This window comes from Rana temporaria, chromosome 3 (genome assembly GCF_905171775.1).
Source record: "Rana temporaria chromosome 3, aRanTem1.1, whole genome shotgun sequence".
In the NCBI taxonomy this organism is placed as follows: domain Eukaryota; kingdom Metazoa; phylum Chordata; class Amphibia; order Anura; family Ranidae; genus Rana; species Rana temporaria.
Genome location: NC_053491.1, coordinates 177930755 through 177949639, shown reverse-complemented (window position 1 = coordinate 177949639; position 18885 = coordinate 177930755). Strand labels below are relative to the sequence as shown.

Genomic DNA, 18885 nt, shown 5'->3' with positions numbered 1-18885 from the left:
TGGTGGAGAGATTGGAATCTGATTGATTGATTGCTTCTATGGACAGGTGTCTTTTTTTTTTTACAGGTAACAAGCTGAGATTAGGAGTACTCCTAATCTCAGCTTGTTACCTCTATAGAAGACACCTAGGAGATAGAAATCTTGCTGATTTATAGGGGGTCAAATATTTATTTCAATCATTAAAATGCAAATCAATTTATAACTTTTTTGAAATGCGTTTTTCTGAATATTTTTGTTGTTATTCGGTCTCTCACTGTTAAAATAAACCTACAATAAAAATATTGACCAATCATTTCTTTGTCAGTGGGCAAAAGTACAAAATCAGAAGGAGGATCAAATACTTTTACCTCACTGTACCTCTGGACAGCAACATTATCAGGGCATTTGGATGGACTTGGCTGAGGTCACATTATTTTGTGGAGTGATTTGCATGCAATTGTGTCGCATAGGGCCAGCCCATTAACTTGAAAGAGTTACCCTACATACTCCATCTCTTCTCTGCTTCATAAGATTTCATGAGAAAAAAGGAGATTTGCCAAGATTGGCACACAATCGCAGCAGATTGGCATTCAGGGTGCCCTTAAGGGATAATGGCACCCACGCTGCTCACGGTGCAGCGATCACCATTACATTTGGAATCGTGGACAGAATGGCAGCAATTCCACCTGTGATTCCAAATGACAAAGTGTGAATGAAGCCTTACAAATTAAAGCCAAACACTTGCTAACACTTTTTAACACGTTAAGCTGCAGTTGCTTTTTGTTTTCTGAGATACATATAGGTAGATTCAGTAAGAGTTAGACCGGCTTATCAGTAAATAAGCCGACCTAACTCAGAATCTACGCCGACTTATGTTTAAGTTTATGCTTAAACAGAGATACGCTTAAAACATATCTAAGATACGACGTCCTATCCTAGGTTGCAATATTTCGGATGGCCGCTAGGTGGCGCGTCCATTGCGGTCGGCGTAGAATATGTAAATTAGTAGATACGCCGATTCACGAACGTACGCCCGGCCGACACAGTACTTTTACGCCATTTACGTAAGAGATAGGCCGCGTAAAGTTAGAGCTAGGCGCTAGTTGGAATAGTAATGTTAAGTATGGCCGCCGTTCCCACGTCGAAATTCAAATTTTTTACATTGTTTGCGTAACACGCCCCCTGACACACATTTGAATTAGGCGCGCTTACGTAATTAGGCTACGCCACCGTAACTTAGCAGGCAAGTACATTGTGAATCATGTACTTGCCTCGCTAACTTACGGCGGCGTAGCCTAAATGCCTTAAGCTACGCCGCCGCAAAGTTGCGGCAAGGTATGTGAATCTAGGCAATAAAGTCTGACCAAGGTAAGCACCCCTTTCAGTGTTTACTGGTTTGTCTCAACCCCCTACCTCCCACTTTTTCTGGACAGCTTGGTCTGAGAAGGGAAGTTGAAAAATAAAAGATTTACTGGCTGGCTCAACAGGTGAAAATAAAGCCTAAAAACAAAAACGAATGCAGCCACACACATATGGTGATCTGCTATATAATACAATTTTTGGGGTTCTGCTTTTAGTACCACTGGACAAATGTGGAAAAGGTGTAGAAAGTTATCTAACAAAATCACATGAAGCATAATTTCTTTGAACACAAGCTACAATTCAAGCTTACCTCATATTTCCAGCCATAAGTAGACAAAGATTGTAGATATGTGAGAAGATAAAGAGGAAAAGTATTGTGCTGAAAAACATGGTCATCCAAGAGCCATGATCCTCTCTAAACACTTTAAGGCGCAGTAAATGACCTGTAACAAAAACCCACAATTTAGAGAAGTTTGTTTTAGAGGTAAAGAGTAATTGTATGCCAACAATTAGGTCATGAGATAAAATATTGTGCAGCACAGTGGCTTAGTGGTTAGCACTTCTGCCTTGCAGCACAGACATCCTCAGCATCCTAATCATGAAACTATGGAACTTAAATTGAGCACAGGGACTGATGTGAACGTACAATATGCAAAGCACTGTGTAAATTGTGGGTACCTGTAATAATTTTTATATTATTAAAATTATTTATATATTATGATGGTCATTATTGCTTATACAACTTTTTTTTTTAACCACTTCAATACCCAACACTTTCAACCCCTTCCTGCCCAGGCCAATTTTCAGCTTTTAGTTCTGTCACATTTTGAATGACAATTGTGGAGTCATGCAACACTGTACCCAAATAAAATTTGTATATAATTTTTTTTACACAGATAGCTCTCTTTCTTTTGGTGGTACTTAATCACCACTTTTTTTAGTTTTTGCTAAACAATAAAGGACTTACAGTTGTGCTCATAAGTTTACATACCCTAGCACAATTTATGATTTCTTGGGCATTTTTCAGAGAATATGAATAATAAACATAAAAAACCTTTTTTCACTCATGGTTAGTGTTTTGCTGAAGCCATTTATTATCAACTGTGTTTTCTCTTTTTAAATCATAATCACAACAGAAACTACCCAAATGATCCTGATCAAAAGTTTACATACCCTGGTGATTTTGAACAGAAGTTGACACAAAGGGGTTTGAATGGCTATTAAAAAAAGGTAACAATCCTCACCTGTGATCTGTTTGCTTGTAATTAGTGTGTGTGTGTATAAGGCCGGGTTCACACTGGTCTGATAAACGCTCCGACATTGGGAGCTCATGACGCATGACATGTGAAAATCAATGTTTCCCTATGAGAGCCGTCTTAACTGGTCTGACACAAGTCAGTCCGACTTTGAAAATGCTCCCTGTACTACTTTGGTCCGACTTTGATCCTACTTCAGCCCATTGAATATCATTGAAGTTTTACCAAAGTAGGAGCCTTGTCCTTACCATCTGACTTTTGACATCCGACATGCAATTACAGCACCAGTAAAAGGAATGCATCTCACTCTGGGATTGTTTTGATTGGTCAAAGAACAAATCAGACTATCACAAAGTCGGATTAAAGTAGTATCCTGTTCATGAAAGTCGGATGGATGTAGGACCAATGTAGGACCGATGTCGCAGAGCAAAATAGGATGAAAGTCGTACTACTGTCGTGTAGTATAGTGTGAACCCAGCCTAAAAGGTCAATGAGTTTCTGGACTCCTGACAGACCCTTGCATCTTTTATTCAGTGTCATGGGAAAAGCAAAAGAATTGTCAAAGGATCTGTGGGAAAAGGTAGTTGAACTGTATAAAACAGGAAAGGGATATTAAAAGATATCCGAGGAATTGAGAATGCCAATCAGCAGTGTTCAAACTCTAATCAGGAAGTGGAAAATGAGGGGTTCTGATTAAACCAAACCATAGTCAGGTAGACCAACTAAAATTTCAGCCACAACTGCCAGGAAAATTGTTCGGGATGCAAAGAAAAACCCACAAATAACTTCAGGTGAAATACAGGACTCTCTGAAAACATGTGGTGTGGCATAAAAAGGAGGCACCTGAAGAAAGATGGGCTGCATGGTCAAGTCGCCAGAAGAAAGCCATTACTACCCAAATGCCTCAAAGTATTCCGCTTACAATACGCCAAACAGCACAGAGACCAGCCTAAAACCTTCTGGCACAAAGTCATTTGGAGTGACTAGACCTAAATTGAGCTCATTGGTCACAACCATAAATGCTTCATTTGGAGAGAAGTCAACAAGGCCTATGATGAAAGGTACACCATTCCTACTGTGAAACACGGAGGTGGATAGCTGATGTTTTGGGAATGTGTGAGCTACAAAAGGCACAGGAAATTTGGTCAAAATTGGTGGCAAGATGAATGCAATTATCAAAAAAAAAAAAAATACTGGAGGAACATTTGCATTCATAAGCCAGGAAGCTGCGCATGTGACGTACTTGGACATTCCAGTATGACAATGATCTAAAACAGAAGGCCAAGTTGACCTGTCATTGGCTACAGCAGACTAAATTGAAGGTACTGGAGTGGCCATCTCAGTCTCCTGACCTCAATATCATTGAGCCACTCTGGGGAGATCTCAAACATACAGTTCATGCAAGACAGCCCGAAAATTTACAGGAACTGGACGCTTTTTGCCAAGAGAAATGGGCAGCTTTACCATCTCAGAAGATAAAGAACCTTATCCACAAAAGACTTCAAGCTATCATTGATGATAAAGGGGGCAATACACGGTATTAATATAAACCGGCTTTATTGCATTGATAAATATCAAACATCTTTATTTGAATCCTCCCTACGAATAGGATATCACTGCACATCTTTGAACTTACCAGTGTAACTGTTTTTTTTTTTAATCTTCAAGTTTTTAAAATTATAACCTACAGATTATTAGAATATTTACATAATCTTATAGGAAATGTATTTTCAATCTATGTATTAATTCATGTACTTGCCATATATTTGAATTTTTATACGAATGAATCATGTCATTTATGCCGGAATGGTCCGCGAAACGCATTGGCCCTATTGCTTTCATTGTTTGGGACCTGCACAACCCGAATTCAAAACTCCAAGACTGTAAATAAGTTTTAACTGGTCTTTATTTATAGAATGTACTGCCAGATGTCAGAATAATAAAAACTCTTTTATTTATCTATAAATCAATGTATTTGGAATTTTTTGTTTATACTCCCCAAAGGCACATCTAAAGTCCCACCTTGTTCCAAAATGTCCCCTCTTTTTTCTTTTGTAACATATTTACATATTTCCAAGGGATGGTGCCTTTGTGGGAGTGTATGTGATTCCACGTTCACCCCAACCCCTACACATCTGCCCCATCATAGCTGCTGATTCCAGCATCCTGGTTTTGGCTGTGGCATTCTCCTTGTCAGTCTGTCCACCTGCAAGGTGATCGATTGTGGCCAGCCTCTGGTTGGAGACCAAAACCGATTTAAGCCAGCCAAGCCTGCAGTCACATCCCTGTGATATTGCATTTGTTATAAGATCTCTGTATGTCTGCCCTGCTCTGCTAGATTGGATTCCCGACCTCATATTAGATATTGACTAGTCTCTGAACTCTGTCTTTTGACTTAAAAATTTGAACCCAACTATTCTGAACCTTGCCAGTCTGCCAACCGCAAGTACACGTTTCCTTTGCCCAGTCCATGCATGCCCTGGCGTTGTAGCCAGGCACTATAGCAATGTGTAAAAGTCCTAGGGGCAACCGAGTAGCAGTAGGCATGCTTGCCTTATGGAAAAAAGGGGGCTACTATACAGATGCATCTCAGAAAATTTGAATATCAAAAAGTTAATTTCAGAAATTAAATTCAAAAAGTGAAACTCACATAATTTTATATAGATGTGTTACACACAGTGTAATATATTTCAAGCATTTATTTATTTTATTGTTGATGATTATGGCTTACAGCTAGTGAAAAGCCAAAATATCTCAGAAAATTAGTAATAAAAAAAAAGGATTTAATACAGAAAGGTTGGCTTACTGAAAAGTATGTCCATGCACAATATAGTAGTGTATGCACTCAATACTTGGTTGGGACTCCTTTTGCATGAATTACTGCATCAATGCGGCGTGGCATGAACTGTGGAAAATGTTGCATTAATTTTGGAAACCAAGGCCCCAGAGTCTGGAGGACTCCAAAGCACCCTCCTCATGTTGAGGACAAGCGGTCTGCTATGGTTCAGGAGGAAGAGGCACTCCTTAGCCCCCCCTGCTTGCTCATATAAGGGTCTAGTATGGATTTTGAGGGGGGACCCTGTGGCAACTTTTTTTAAATTTTGGCATGGAGTTCCCCTTATAATCCATACAAGACACCGATTTTTTTTATTGATTTTTACTTATATTGCTGGGACCCAACAATACATTACAGACGCAAGCAATTTTAAATGACAATTATTCCTTTAGAAAGTAAATTTTGCCGCGGCACTGAAAAACACGACAGATGCGCCACTTTACAGGCAGACTAAGGGGACCCCCCAGACACAATATTTAAAGGAATATTTCATTTTTATGATTTCACTTTAAGCATTATTAAAATTACTGCTCCTGAAAAAACTTCAGTTTTAAAAACTTTTTGTTTGTATCGATACAGGTCCCCAAACACTTTTGGGTGAAATTCTACTTTAAGATTATCCTTCTAGCAGTAGAATCATAGGGTCATAATAAGGAGTGATAAAAGTCAGAGAAGTAAGGTGTTCCCAAGTAAGAGAAGTGTGTTTAATGCTCTGTGGAAGGAAAAGGAATCCTGTAAGGCAGACTTTTTTCAGCTAAAGGGCCAGTGGAGTCATGTCAGGATGTCCACTGATTTTCTGGTATCCTTACTCTGGTATTGAAAGCGCCACAGTTCATGAATTCATTATCTGCATATATTAAAAGACACACCTTTGGTAAAAAATTATTTTTTAATATAGATTTATTTTTCTTCCATTGTGCAAGCCTTTACACTGCTCATCACTCCATTATCATCATGTGTATGAGAAACACATTTGGTGAGATTTAAAAAGAAAATATAGATGTTTTTCATTTCTATTGTGCCGTGTCCTCAGACTGCACATTCCAGAGTCATAAGTGACCTTGCTTTTCATTTACGTCAGGTGCTCTGTTACTTAGCAGGTATACTTGTACAGCATGTACCTCTCCTATTACAGCTGAATGAGCATGTTTTTAACAGGTAGTCACCTGCTACAGTAGTTCACTGTTCTGGCAGTAAATATATTAGGTACAGTATATGCCGGAAATAAATCCTTTGATTACATGCATCCAAGCTACATACATTATGCCACTAAAAAGTCAATGTAATACTCTTACGATTAGATGCAACGAGCTTAGTGTTACATCAGTTTAAGACAGTGACCTTATTTGCCTTCTAATGTTACATTCATCAGTTTGTATATTCACTAGACAACAACTCTAACAGAAGTGAGATGACAGCCACAGGAAAATGTGCAATAGCTATGAAGCCCAGCAACGCAATAGGTTCTGTACATTGTGTTAAGTAATTTATCAAGGTAGAAATAGTAACTGTCACCTTGAGGTAGGATTAAAGTGGATGTAAACCCAAAAATTTGTATTTATTTTTTTGATGTCACAATGTAGAGAATAAGATTTCCTATAATCTGTGCCCAGTCTTGCCACACATAGTTAATCCAGCTCTGAGCAATCCTCTTTTATTGTTCAGTGAGAATTAACAGACTTCCAGATAAAAACCTGTCTAAATAAAAAGTCCTTTCCGTCCACTTGCTTAAAGTGACAGGGTTTTTACATATCTCATGCACTAGCTTGGACACATGCACATTCCTGGATGTTTATCATAATATGGGGGGTGATCCACAGTTCATTGTGAGAGGTAATGTATGTCACTCGAAGCAAGGGGACGGAAAGGACTTTTTATTTAGACAGGTTTTTATCTGGAAATCTGTTAATTTTCACTGAACAATAAAAGAGGATTGCTCAGAGCTGAATTAACTCTGTGTGGCAAGACTGGGCGCAGATGAAAAGAAATCTTAATTTTCTACATTGTGACATAAAAAAAAACGCTTCAATACAGGGCATTTTCATCCCCTTCCTGCCCAGACCAATTTTTCATTTTCAGCGCTTTTGCACTTTGAATGACAATTACGCAGTCATGCTCCCAAAAAAAAATTGCGTTCTTTTTTTCCCCCACAAATAATGCTTTCGTTTGGTGGCATTTGATCATCTCTGCGGTTTTAATTTTTTGCGCTATAAACAAAAGAGCAACAATTTTGAAAAAAAATTAAAAAAAACACTTTTTTACTTTTTGATTTAATAACTATCACAATTTTTATCCTCAGTTTAGGTCGATATGTATTCTTCTACATATTTTTGGTAAAAAAAATTGCAATAAGCGTATATTGATTGGTTTGCGCAAAAGTTATAGCGTCTACAAAATAGGGGATAGATTTATTGCATTTTTATTTATTTTTTTACTTGTAATGGCGGCAATCTGTGATTTGTTTTGTGACCGTGACATTGCGGCGGACATATCGGACACTTTTGCCAAATTTTTGGGACCATTCACATTTATACAGCGATTAGTGCTATAAAACTACACTCATTACTGTGTAAATGTGACTGGCAGGGAAGGGGTTAACACGAGGGGGCGCTGAAGGGGTTAAATACGTTCCCTAGGGAGTGATTCTAACTGTAGGGGGAGGGGATTTACAAGGGGAAGAGACCGATCTGTGTTCCTCTGTACTGGGAACACACATCAGTCTCCTCACCTATGACAGGATATGGATCTGTGTGTTTGCACACACAGATCAACTGTCCTGCCGTGATTGCGGGCAATCGCGGGTGCCTGGCAGACATGGCGACCACCTGGCATGCGCACCGGGTCCCGAGCGATGCCGCGTGCGCCCTCTAGACGGCCAGGAAACCCAGGATGTCATATGACGTCCACCCAGGATAGGAGATCCCATCTGTGGATGTCATTTGACTATGGGCGGGAACTTGAGTGGTTAAGAATAACAAACATGGCATTCTTACTTTTTAGTAGTACAATAGTAGTAGATACAGTTCGTCCCAACTCTAGCCAGAGTGGGTAAAGTGCCTCCGGACAGACATCTGCCACAAGCCTGGCAGCCGAAGTGTCACTTTAGATTGCTGAGAGGAACAGGCCTATGCCACAGACCTGGCTCTAGGGCCCCTGCCACAGGCCTAACACTTGAATGAGGCGAACGGATTGAGCGAATCCTCCCAGTAGATTAAGTTAGGGTCACCGGATGACAGTTGAAGTGTACCTGTCAATGTCCCGGTCACCAGATCCCCAATGGTTCGTCCAAGCCCTGTTAGACAACCTGTCTCCGGGTTCTCCTCAAGCCGACCCCCCATCGAAAGGCACACAGCCTGGGATCTCCTCAGTAGAGTTGGGAACCCATTAAGTCACTGGGGCCCCTATCAAGAACATGGAGCTCCACGTAGCATGCGACCCCGGCCTGGAAGGCCATCGCCGCGGTCCGTTGGATGCGCACACCCTGAAGGTGGGTGCCGCATCTGGAACCTGGAACCCGCGAAGAACTACACAAAATGGCATCCGCCACAGATATACTCATTAGATATATCCCCAGCATGCCCCGCGAGGGAAAACTCCTCCCATTGGCTGCTGGGGAAAAGCGGCTCTGCCAGAACCCCTCTAGCGCCAACTGTCGCCCAGGGATGGGATTGCATCCCTGGAGCGCAGACTAACCTACAGGACAGTTCCGGAATGACAGCAGCCCAAATTTAGGAAATTGTGAATGGGAGCAAAATAACTCTCCCATTCCCCACTAACTTTAGCATAGTGCCTATACTGAAAGTAAGGGGGCGCTATATATATATATATATATATATATATAATATATATATATATATATTGCATTGCGATGAGCTGTTATAACTTAATAATTGAAAAATGGCAAAAATCGCCCGGGGTTTACTTCAGAATCGTGATCTCTATTTTTATTCTCAGTTTATCCAGAATGGTGTAGCTCCAATACATAGCCTGTGTATGTATCATTTTGTTCTATTTGAAGAAAAGTATAGAAGGTAGGGCCCGAAAGTGACTCAAGCCCAGGGGCCCCCACCACCCTAAGTCCTGCCCTGATTATAGCCGATGCCCTTCTCACATGAGGCTCAGACTATGTGGACTTGCTATGAAACTCAGTCCACAGGGCAGAATATTTAAAAACAGACTAAAGCAGTTCTTATCTATTCACAAGGAATTACTTTAGCAATGCAGTTTGCACATTAACTTTGTTTTGTACAGTGCTTATGAGTCTATGGGGAGAAAAGTGCTATAAAAAAATACTATCATTTTTCTACTAGGAGCAAACATTGTAAATTACAAAACAAAGATATGACTTTCATCTCGATGAAAAGGTTATAAATAAAGTTTACACAAAGTAAATTGTGTGTAGCATGGGCCCAATCATTGTGGCATAAATAAAGCTCAGCTATATAACGGTTATAAAATTAAGTGCTTCCCGGGTATGTAATTATTCATCCTACAAGAGAATTCAGCTTCTGGCTAAACATCATGCAGGATCCCAGAGCAGAAAACAATCTACATAACACAGCGCTGCAAAGAAAAACACAGAAAAAGCAGAAAATTTCCTTTTTATTAATGAACACAAAAAGCTTAATTTACTTATGCAAATATAATCATCTGAGTTGTAAAAGTCAACATCCGTAGAACGTCAGTCTGTATTGTAGTGTGGTGTGCAGCTGGTAAAGAAAACAGGTCATACTGAAATTGCCTGTGCTTGAGAACAAGCATTTATGCAGCAGCTGGGTTTGTGATAAATCACACTTCGGCAAACAACTATATAAAAAAATTAAATAAAACCAAAAATTGCTTAGTGTCAAATGGCTGAAAATCATACATCAAATTCATCTACAGAAGACTGCAGGATACAACTGGGTAAGAACAATTCCTATCTGCACCAAGGTAAGTAGCAAGGTAATTACCGTATACTATATAGTATTTCTTTTCACACATTGATTTCTTCATTTTTCTTTCTTTCTTTTTTTTTAGGAACAGATTTGTATATAAACTATAACCAGCAGAATTAAATGCTCACTCGTTTTTAAGCAAAAAAAAAAAAAGAAATGGCAAACTTGATTGCACATGTCAACTGGCAATGGCTCTGGACAAAATGCATACCTGCAGACCTACTGTAATACATTGTGCATTATTAGGGAACAGTTGGGAGGGGAAGAGTGAGGTTTGGGGGTATATTTGTGTCATGCCTATACAATCCTTTCTTTGAAACTCTTGGACACAGTATGGGATAGTTAAAGCACTATTAAACCCACAAGCAACATTTATTAGATTCTGTACACACGATCGGAATTTCCGATGGAAAAAGTCAGACAGAATTTTTTCATCGGATATTCCGGCCGTGTGTGCGCCCCATCAGAGTTTTTCCATCGGAAATTGTTCTCTTTTTTTCTGATGAAAAAAATCTCTGTTAGAAATTCTATTCGTCTGTATGGAACCCCGACGAAGAAAAAAAAAAAACATCATGCATGATCATAATCAAGTCGACGCATGCTCGAAAGCATTGAACTTCATTTTTCTTGGCTCGTCGTAGTGTTGTACGTCACCGCGTTTTGGACGGTCGGAATTTGATGTGACAGTGTGTATGCAAGACAGCATTCCGCATTGACCGAAATTCCGTCAGAAAAAAATGCCGGAGTTTATCCCGACGGAAATTCCGATCGCGTGTACGGGGCATTAGATGTGCTGGTTGCATTAGATTTATTTTTTGTGAAAATCAATTGAATGGTTGTGTGCTGCCCCCCAGTGATAAGAAAAATATAATTTATAATAAATAAATAAATAGGATTTTAAAAAGTCCACAATATATTAGGTGGATGTGCCACTGTGCAAAATGGCAAAAAAAAAAAATATAATGTGATGAAAAAATATGATTAAAAACAAGGCATATAACAACATCCAGCAAGTCTCACATAATGTGCTGATGGTCCCACCGCAAAGCTCCACCGGGCATGTTTTTATTTATTTTCTGGGTATTCTGGTAGTCTGTTTTTCAAATGGGCAAATTGCCCTGCAGATGTAGCAGTTAAACGGATGAGACAAACCATTTACAATGACAGGGATGCTTATAATGATCAGCTTTTATTTACGCATGTAAAACCTTTATCCCAAAAAGAAACCAATTGTTTGCTGTAACTGCTTATAAAGTATTATATGAAGTGCAGTTTCCATTTGTTAGTGTATCTATATCTGCTGGTACATGTAATACTCCCCTCCCCCCAGACTGACAATGCTGCTGTCCTGTGCCCTCTTTGCTCCTTCATTCAGAGTGTGGGCATTCTAATAAAGGAGGTTACTGGCCAGATCACCAGCTGAAAACAGAGGGAAAAAAGCCTACCAAAAAAATTAATACAACCATCACATAGTTAATCAGGTTGAAAAAAAAGAGACACAAGTCCATCCAGTTCAACCACAAAATATATATATATATATATATATATATATATATATATATATATACACACACATACACATATATATATACACATATGTGTGTGTGTGTGTGTGTATATATATATATATATATATATACACATACACATATATATATACACATATGTGTGTGTGTGTGTGTGTGTGTGTGTATATATATATATATATACACATATATATATACACATGTGTGTGTGTGTGTGTGTGTGTGTGTGTGTGTGTGTGTGTGTGTGTGTGTGTGTGTGTGTGTGTGTGTGTGTGTGTGTGTGTGTATATATATATATATATATATATATATATATATATATATATATATATATATATATATATATATATATATATATATATATATATATATATATATATATATATATATATATATATATATATATATATATATATATAAATCCCAAATACCCAATTCTATACCCACTGTTTATCCAGAGGAAGGCGAAAACCCCAGCAAAGCATGGTCCAATTTGCTACAGCAGGGGAAAAATTCCTTCCTGATGCCCCCATGAGGCAATCGGATTTTCCCTGGATCAACTTTACCTACTGTATATAATGTTAGTACCCAGTTATATTATGAACATTTAGGAAAGAATCCGGGCCTTTCGTAAAAGCAATCTACTAAGCAGGCCAGAACCACCTCTGGAGGGAGTCTATTCCACATTTTCACAGCTCTTACAGTGAAGAAACCTTTCCATATATGGAGATGAAATCTCTTTTCCTCTAGATGTAAACAGTACCCCCTTGTCCTTTGTGTTGTGTAAGGATGAGCTCTGGCGTGTTCGCACAGTCCACGTGCAGAGCCCACCAGGAAGTCTGCATGGCGCTGCGCTAATCACAGGCAGGGAGACATTGTCCCGATGCTCGGCTGCAGAGATCGGGAAATGTCTCCCTGCCTGTGATTAGCGCAGCGCGGTGCCGACTTCCTGGCGGGCTCTGCACGTGTACTGTGCGAACAAGCCGGAGCTCATCCTTAGTGTTGTGTACATGCCCCACATGTAATTATTAGTAAACTGCAACAGATTATTTTTTTGGGACTTTGGGTTTAAAACAGGCTTAAACCCCTTCTCAGTATCTTCATGTAGAAATTTCCCTTTATTTTCCCTTTTACTTTCATCTGCAAAAGAGTTTTTTTGTCTCCATTTTAAAGGATTTGTCTCTGGGAAGTAAATGTCCTCAGCAATGTAGTCAAGCATAGCCCCACCTGTGTTTTTTTTTTTCAGTATGTCACTTATGCAGCTGTCAAATCCTGTCTCTGCCCACCAGTGCTCTGACCAGTTCACCCAGTGCCCAGAGAGAAGATGGGGAAACTGCATCCCCTATTGCCCAAGATGAACGAACAGAAGAGTTAAAAAATGGTGCACAAATGTGAGGCTAATGCTGCGTACACAAGCTCAGAATTTCTGACAACAAATGTTCGATGGGAGCTTTTGTTCGGAAATTCCAACCGTGTGTAGGACATTTGTTGTCGGAATTTCCGACAACAAAAATTTGAAAGCTGGTTCTCTAATTTTCCGACAACATAATCTGTTCTCGTAATTTCCGATTATGTGGGGACAATTCCGACGCACAAAATTCCACACATGCTCTGAATCAAGTACGAGACGGAAGCGTTGGTAATGGAGATAGCACATTTGTCACAAGGCTGAAAAGCGCAAATCGTCTCTCACCAAACTTCTACTAACACGACTGGTACTGAACTTCACTTTTCTAGTGCCGCGTAACGTGTTGTATGTCACCACGTTCTTGACGTTCGGAATTTCCGACATTTGTGTGACTGTGTGTATGCAAGACAAGTTTGAGCCAACAGCCGTCAGAAATTTATCCACGGTTTGGTTGTCGAAATGTCCGATCGTCTGTATGCAGCATTACAGTGGAGAAAATGCCCTAAAATCAATGGTGTCATTGGAAGGAAACATTTCTCTAAATTGGTGGCGTCATTGAAAAGGAAAAATATCTTTGTGTCTGTGATGGCAATGGAAGAAACTAAATGTCATTGTATGAGTGGTGTCTCTGGTAGGACTTTGTCAAAGGAAGGAGAATTGTTGGTCATGCAGTGACTTCATCCACTGAGATGCAGTCACTGTTTGGGTATTCTGACAGTCACAGCTGCTGGCTGTCAGAATACAATAGCCAGCAGGGGAAATTCCTCCATTCACAAATGTGGATGGAGCAATTTGTTTAATTTCTTTCATTTAACCCGTAGGTGTATGGCTAGCTTAACTCTTGACCTCTAATCTATGTATTACTTGCTATTGGCATAAAGTCAGCTTGGTCAGGGTGGACCAAGCTTGTAATGACCCCGTTTAGCCTAATCGCTAGCATTTTGGCCAGTAGTATAATATCACTCTGCAGCAGGGATATCGGCCTGTAGGAGCCTGGGTCCAAAGGGTCCTTGCCGGGTTTCAGTATTAGAACAATAATAGCCGTAGCCATGGAAGCAAGCAAAACCTGCCGCTCCCTGGCTGCATTGAACACTGCCAAAAGTTTTGGCAGGAGGATATCTGCATATTGCTTGTATACCTCCATGGGTAGTCCGTCCGCCCCTGGGGCCTTACAATTGGGGAACGCAGCAAACGCTGTCTGCAGGTCCTCCAAAGTAAAGGGGGCATCCAGGGCCTCCCGCTGACCGGTCCCAAGTCGGGGAAAGTCAATATCGTCTAAGTAGGCCCAGAGTTCCGTCCGGGTAAACTGTTCCGTCGGGAGATATAAAGTCTCATAAAATCTAGCTAGTTCTGCCAAAATCAGATCGGGGGAGTTCACTAACCAATGTTAACTCTATTTAAAGCGGTGGTTCCCCCTTAAAAACAACATTTTTTTATTCCACTGCCCCCCCATATTCCATCACAATTAATGCTCTTAATATTTTTTTCCTGCTGTACATACCTTAGTACAGCATCTTCACCCGTCCATCCGGGTTGCGAGTCCCGCGGGAGTGGGCGTTCCTCACAGGCTGTTGATTGACGTTTTCCCCAAAAACTAGCTCTCCCCCCGTCGCGTAAGCCGCGTCACGGTTGGCGAAAGGAGCCGAACGGCGAGTCGGCGCTATACTGCGCATGCGCATCGCCGTTCGGCTCCTTTCGCCAATCGTGACGCGGCTTACGCGACGGGGGGAGAGCTCGTTTTTGGGCAAAACGTCAATCAACAGCCTGTGAGGAACGCCCACTCCCGCGGGACTCGCAACCCGGATGGACGGGTGAAGATGCTGTACTAAGGTATGTACAGCAGGAAAAAAATATTAAGAGCATTAATCGTGATGGAATGTGGGGGGGGGCAGTGGAATAAAAAAATGTTGTTTTTAAGGGGGAACCACCGCTTTAAATTTAACTAGTCAATAAAGCGAATAATGTGACTATGGTTCCAGCTGCCTTGAGGTCATTGACAAGATTCTCCTGTGTAGTTTTGGGCTGATTTCACACCGTTCTCATGGTCATTGAAACTTCATGAGGTAAGATCTTGCATGGAGCCCCAGATTAAGAAAGATTGACAGTTATTTTGCGTTTCCTCCATTTGCGAATAATCGCACCAACTGTTGTAACCCTCTCTGCTTTGCGATGGTTTTGTAGCCCATTCCAGCCTTGTGTAGGTCTACAATCTTGTCCCTGACATTCTTGGACAGCTCTTTGGTATTGGCCATGGTGGAGAGATTGGAATCTGATTGATTGCTCCTGTGGACAGGTGTCTTTTATACAGGTAACAAGCTGTTTAGATTTAAGAGAGTGCTCCCAATCTCAGCTTGCTACCTGTATAGAAGACACCTGGGAGCCAGAAATGTTGCTGATTAATAGAGGATTAAATAAGCCACTTTCACTCAGACATGTCTTTTAGGCACTAAAGGGCGCCTGAAAAACGCCTCCCCTACAGCCCCAGTGTGAAAACCCGAGTGCTTTCACACTGGAGTGGTGCTCTTGCAGGACGGGAAAAAAAGTCCTGCAAGCAGCATCTTTGGGGCGTTGCAGAAGCGATGAATACACAGCTCATAAAACGCCCCTGCCATTGAAATCAATGGCCTGCACTGCCAAAGCGCCCGCAAAGCACTTCGGCAGTGGCGCTTTTAACCCTTTTTCGGCCGCTGGCGGGGGTTAAAAGCACCTCAGTAGCGGCCAAAAAGTGCTGCTAAAACTACGGTAAAGCGATGCTAAAAATAGCGACACTTTACCACTGACGCCTCCCCGCCCCAGTGTGAAAGTGTACATACTTACAGTATTTCACTCATTAAAATGAACATCAATTTATGACTTTTTTGAAAATTGTCTGCATATTTTTCAAACAACAGTCTCTAAATTTGCAACAGGCCTACAGAAATTAATTTTGATGTCACATAAGATACATTATTATAGCAATTTCTCCAGGTTTTCTAGGGTAAAAGTGCAAAGAAAGGCATGCAGTACAGAGGTAGTGTTTTCCTATGACTCTTAGCCAGTATTTCTTATAGACCGGCAGGATTGCTGGCAAATGCAGTAAAGCAAACAAAGCAGGCAGGGCTTTTGAAATTTTGACACCATTGTCAGGGCACAAAACAGAGAATTGGGCGTTATCTGGTGTGGTGTTGGCCATTTTAGAAATGAAATGTTTTCACATCAACTATTACTGCATCATAGACAATATCCTAAAATTGCTATATTGCTTTCTAATTAAGAGGGGACCAAAGAAAAGTTCCCTGGAATCCATAAAGATTAACATAAAAAAAGGTCTTGGAGTTTAAATACAGGATTTTATCAACCTTTTTTTATCTAATGGGAAAATAACCGTAATACAAAAACAAGCAAGCATTAAAACCACAGAGTTTAAGAGCCAATGATGTATTAGCTAGTAGTTGCCACCAAAAAGGGTTGATAAGCAATATTCCTGAGGAATAATGGGTAAGCATGAGGAGGTACATAAACAGCAGGAAGAAAGGCTGCAAAAAGTTTTTTTTTTTTTTTTTAAATGCAAATCTTGTGTAATAAAGTTCATTAAAAGGTTAAGATGGAAGAAAAAAAGTCGGCCGATGGGCATAGTTTCTTTTTTATTAGAATTCTAGAGGAAATATATTAGCAGAGATGGTATAAACGAAAAGCTTAAAGCGAAACTTCACCCTAAAGGGGAAGTTCTGCTTATTGCCCTCCCCCTCTTCTTCTTTTGTCACTTTTTGGGGGGGTGGGGAGCAGGTACCCGTTTTTGACAGGAACCCACTCCCACTTGCAGGCGGATTGCTGCGGCACAAGTCCATTTAGCATATGACGATGGGCATAGGAAGCCGTTACAAAAAGAAACTATCAGTCTGGATATAGATATCAAATATTCCAGCTGCTCTCAAGCACACAATGAGACGAGACTTGTTTGTCTGCTGAACATGGAGTGTTTAATAGAACCAAGAATACAACCTTATATACAGTTTAAAGAGGAGGTAACCAGAACTTAAACTAACATGAGCTAATTAACTAATCATTTACCCAGACTAGGCGACTCATAGATATGACCTTTCAGGGTAGACGTCATGTCTCCTCGCTCACCTGCTATACAATACACATCATCATAAGTGTAAACACAGGACATCTTCACACAATAGCAGGGTCAATTAGCACAGAGGACAGACAGATGGCTGGAGGGGATGGCATTAGCATCTCCTTACACTGTATGTTCCAACAGTATGAATCAGTCACTCTAATGGCATATACAGGGTCCCAGGCATACAGCTCACAAAGAGCACCGTTCCCCCAAATGCCAGGGCCCATGATCGCAAGGCAAGAGGCTAGCATTCAGTCCCCTCCAAAAGCCTCTGTCCCAGGTGAGTCTGTCACACTTTTTTATTATAATTCTAAAGTAAAAAATATTAGCAGAGATGGTACACATTGCTTAAAGCGAAACTTCACCCTAAAGGGGAAGTTCTGCTTCCCCCTCTTCTACTTTTGTCACTTTTTGTTGGGGGGGGGTGGGGAGCAGGTACCCATTTTTGACAGGAACCCGGTTTTGACAGGAACCCACTCCCACTTGCAGGTGGATTGTTGTGGCACAAGTCCATTTACATCCGCCTGTCCATAGGGATGAAAGGACCTTCTGATCAGGTCCTTCTAAAAAACTGGCAGGCGAACGTGATCGGAACACTCGTCTGAAAGGAGCCTAAGGCAGCATGCAGCAGGCCAGCCATTGACTAAGGTAGAATCTCAATATTTGTATATCAGAGTGCAATGGGCTTTAGAGATCCTTACAGTAGCAAGCAGCCAGCAAGTGACCAGCGCCCGGAGGTGGTGGAACTCCGGCTGACTCCAGTGGGCAGCAGTGCAGGCTCAAGGGGCAGCTGCTTTGAGCCCAATAACAATTGGGCCCAAGGCAGCTTCCCCTTTTGCCCCACGTAGCAAGGAGATTAGCATTACCACTATGTAGCTTGCAGAAGGAGAGGTCAACAATAGCAGTCACCATTGTGTTTTCGTAAAAAGTTCCTATAATGCTATAAAAACACTGTTATTAACCTGATAGTTTTCCAAAGTACAGCATCATATTGCTTATTACAAGGATATATTCAATCTGCTGGTACAATGGTACCAAAAATTGGCAGCAGACTACATTAACAGTATTCATATACTTAGCCATGGTATGCTATACCTTGGAAATCTATCAAGTTAACCTCCCTGGCGGTAATACTGAGTCTGGCGCAGGGTGAAATTTCAGTACCTATATCGGTAAACCCGAGCCAGACTCGGGATCGCATCGCAGGATACAGGGAGAGTTACTTACCTTGTCCCTGGATCCTGTGATGTCTCTCCGCTGTGTGAGCAAGCTTTCTACTCGCTCAATTCACACAGTGCCCGTTATTTTATATAATTATTTTTATAAAAAATTTAAAACACAGTACACATACAGTATACTGTAATCTGTAAGATTACAGTATACTGTATGTGTACTGTGTTTTTAATTTTTTATAAAAATAATTATATAAAATAATTGTATAAAATAATTATACACCCCCTTTGTCCCTAGTGGTCT

General features: G+C 40.7%; 1 protein-coding gene across 3 annotated transcripts in view; it reads right to left on the bottom strand.

Moving 5' to 3' along the window:
* The window catches only part of TMEM117 (transmembrane protein 117), a 316364-nt gene that overhangs the window by 251728 nt on the left and 45751 nt on the right, over positions 1 to 18885 (bottom strand). For all 3 annotated transcript variants that reach the window (XM_040343890.1, XM_040343889.1, XM_040343891.1), the window contains exon 3: positions 1652 to 1784. In XM_040343890.1, the coding sequence (XP_040199824.1) occupies positions 1652 to 1784 (133 nt within the window). The remainder of the gene's footprint in view (positions 1 to 1651; positions 1785 to 18885) is intronic.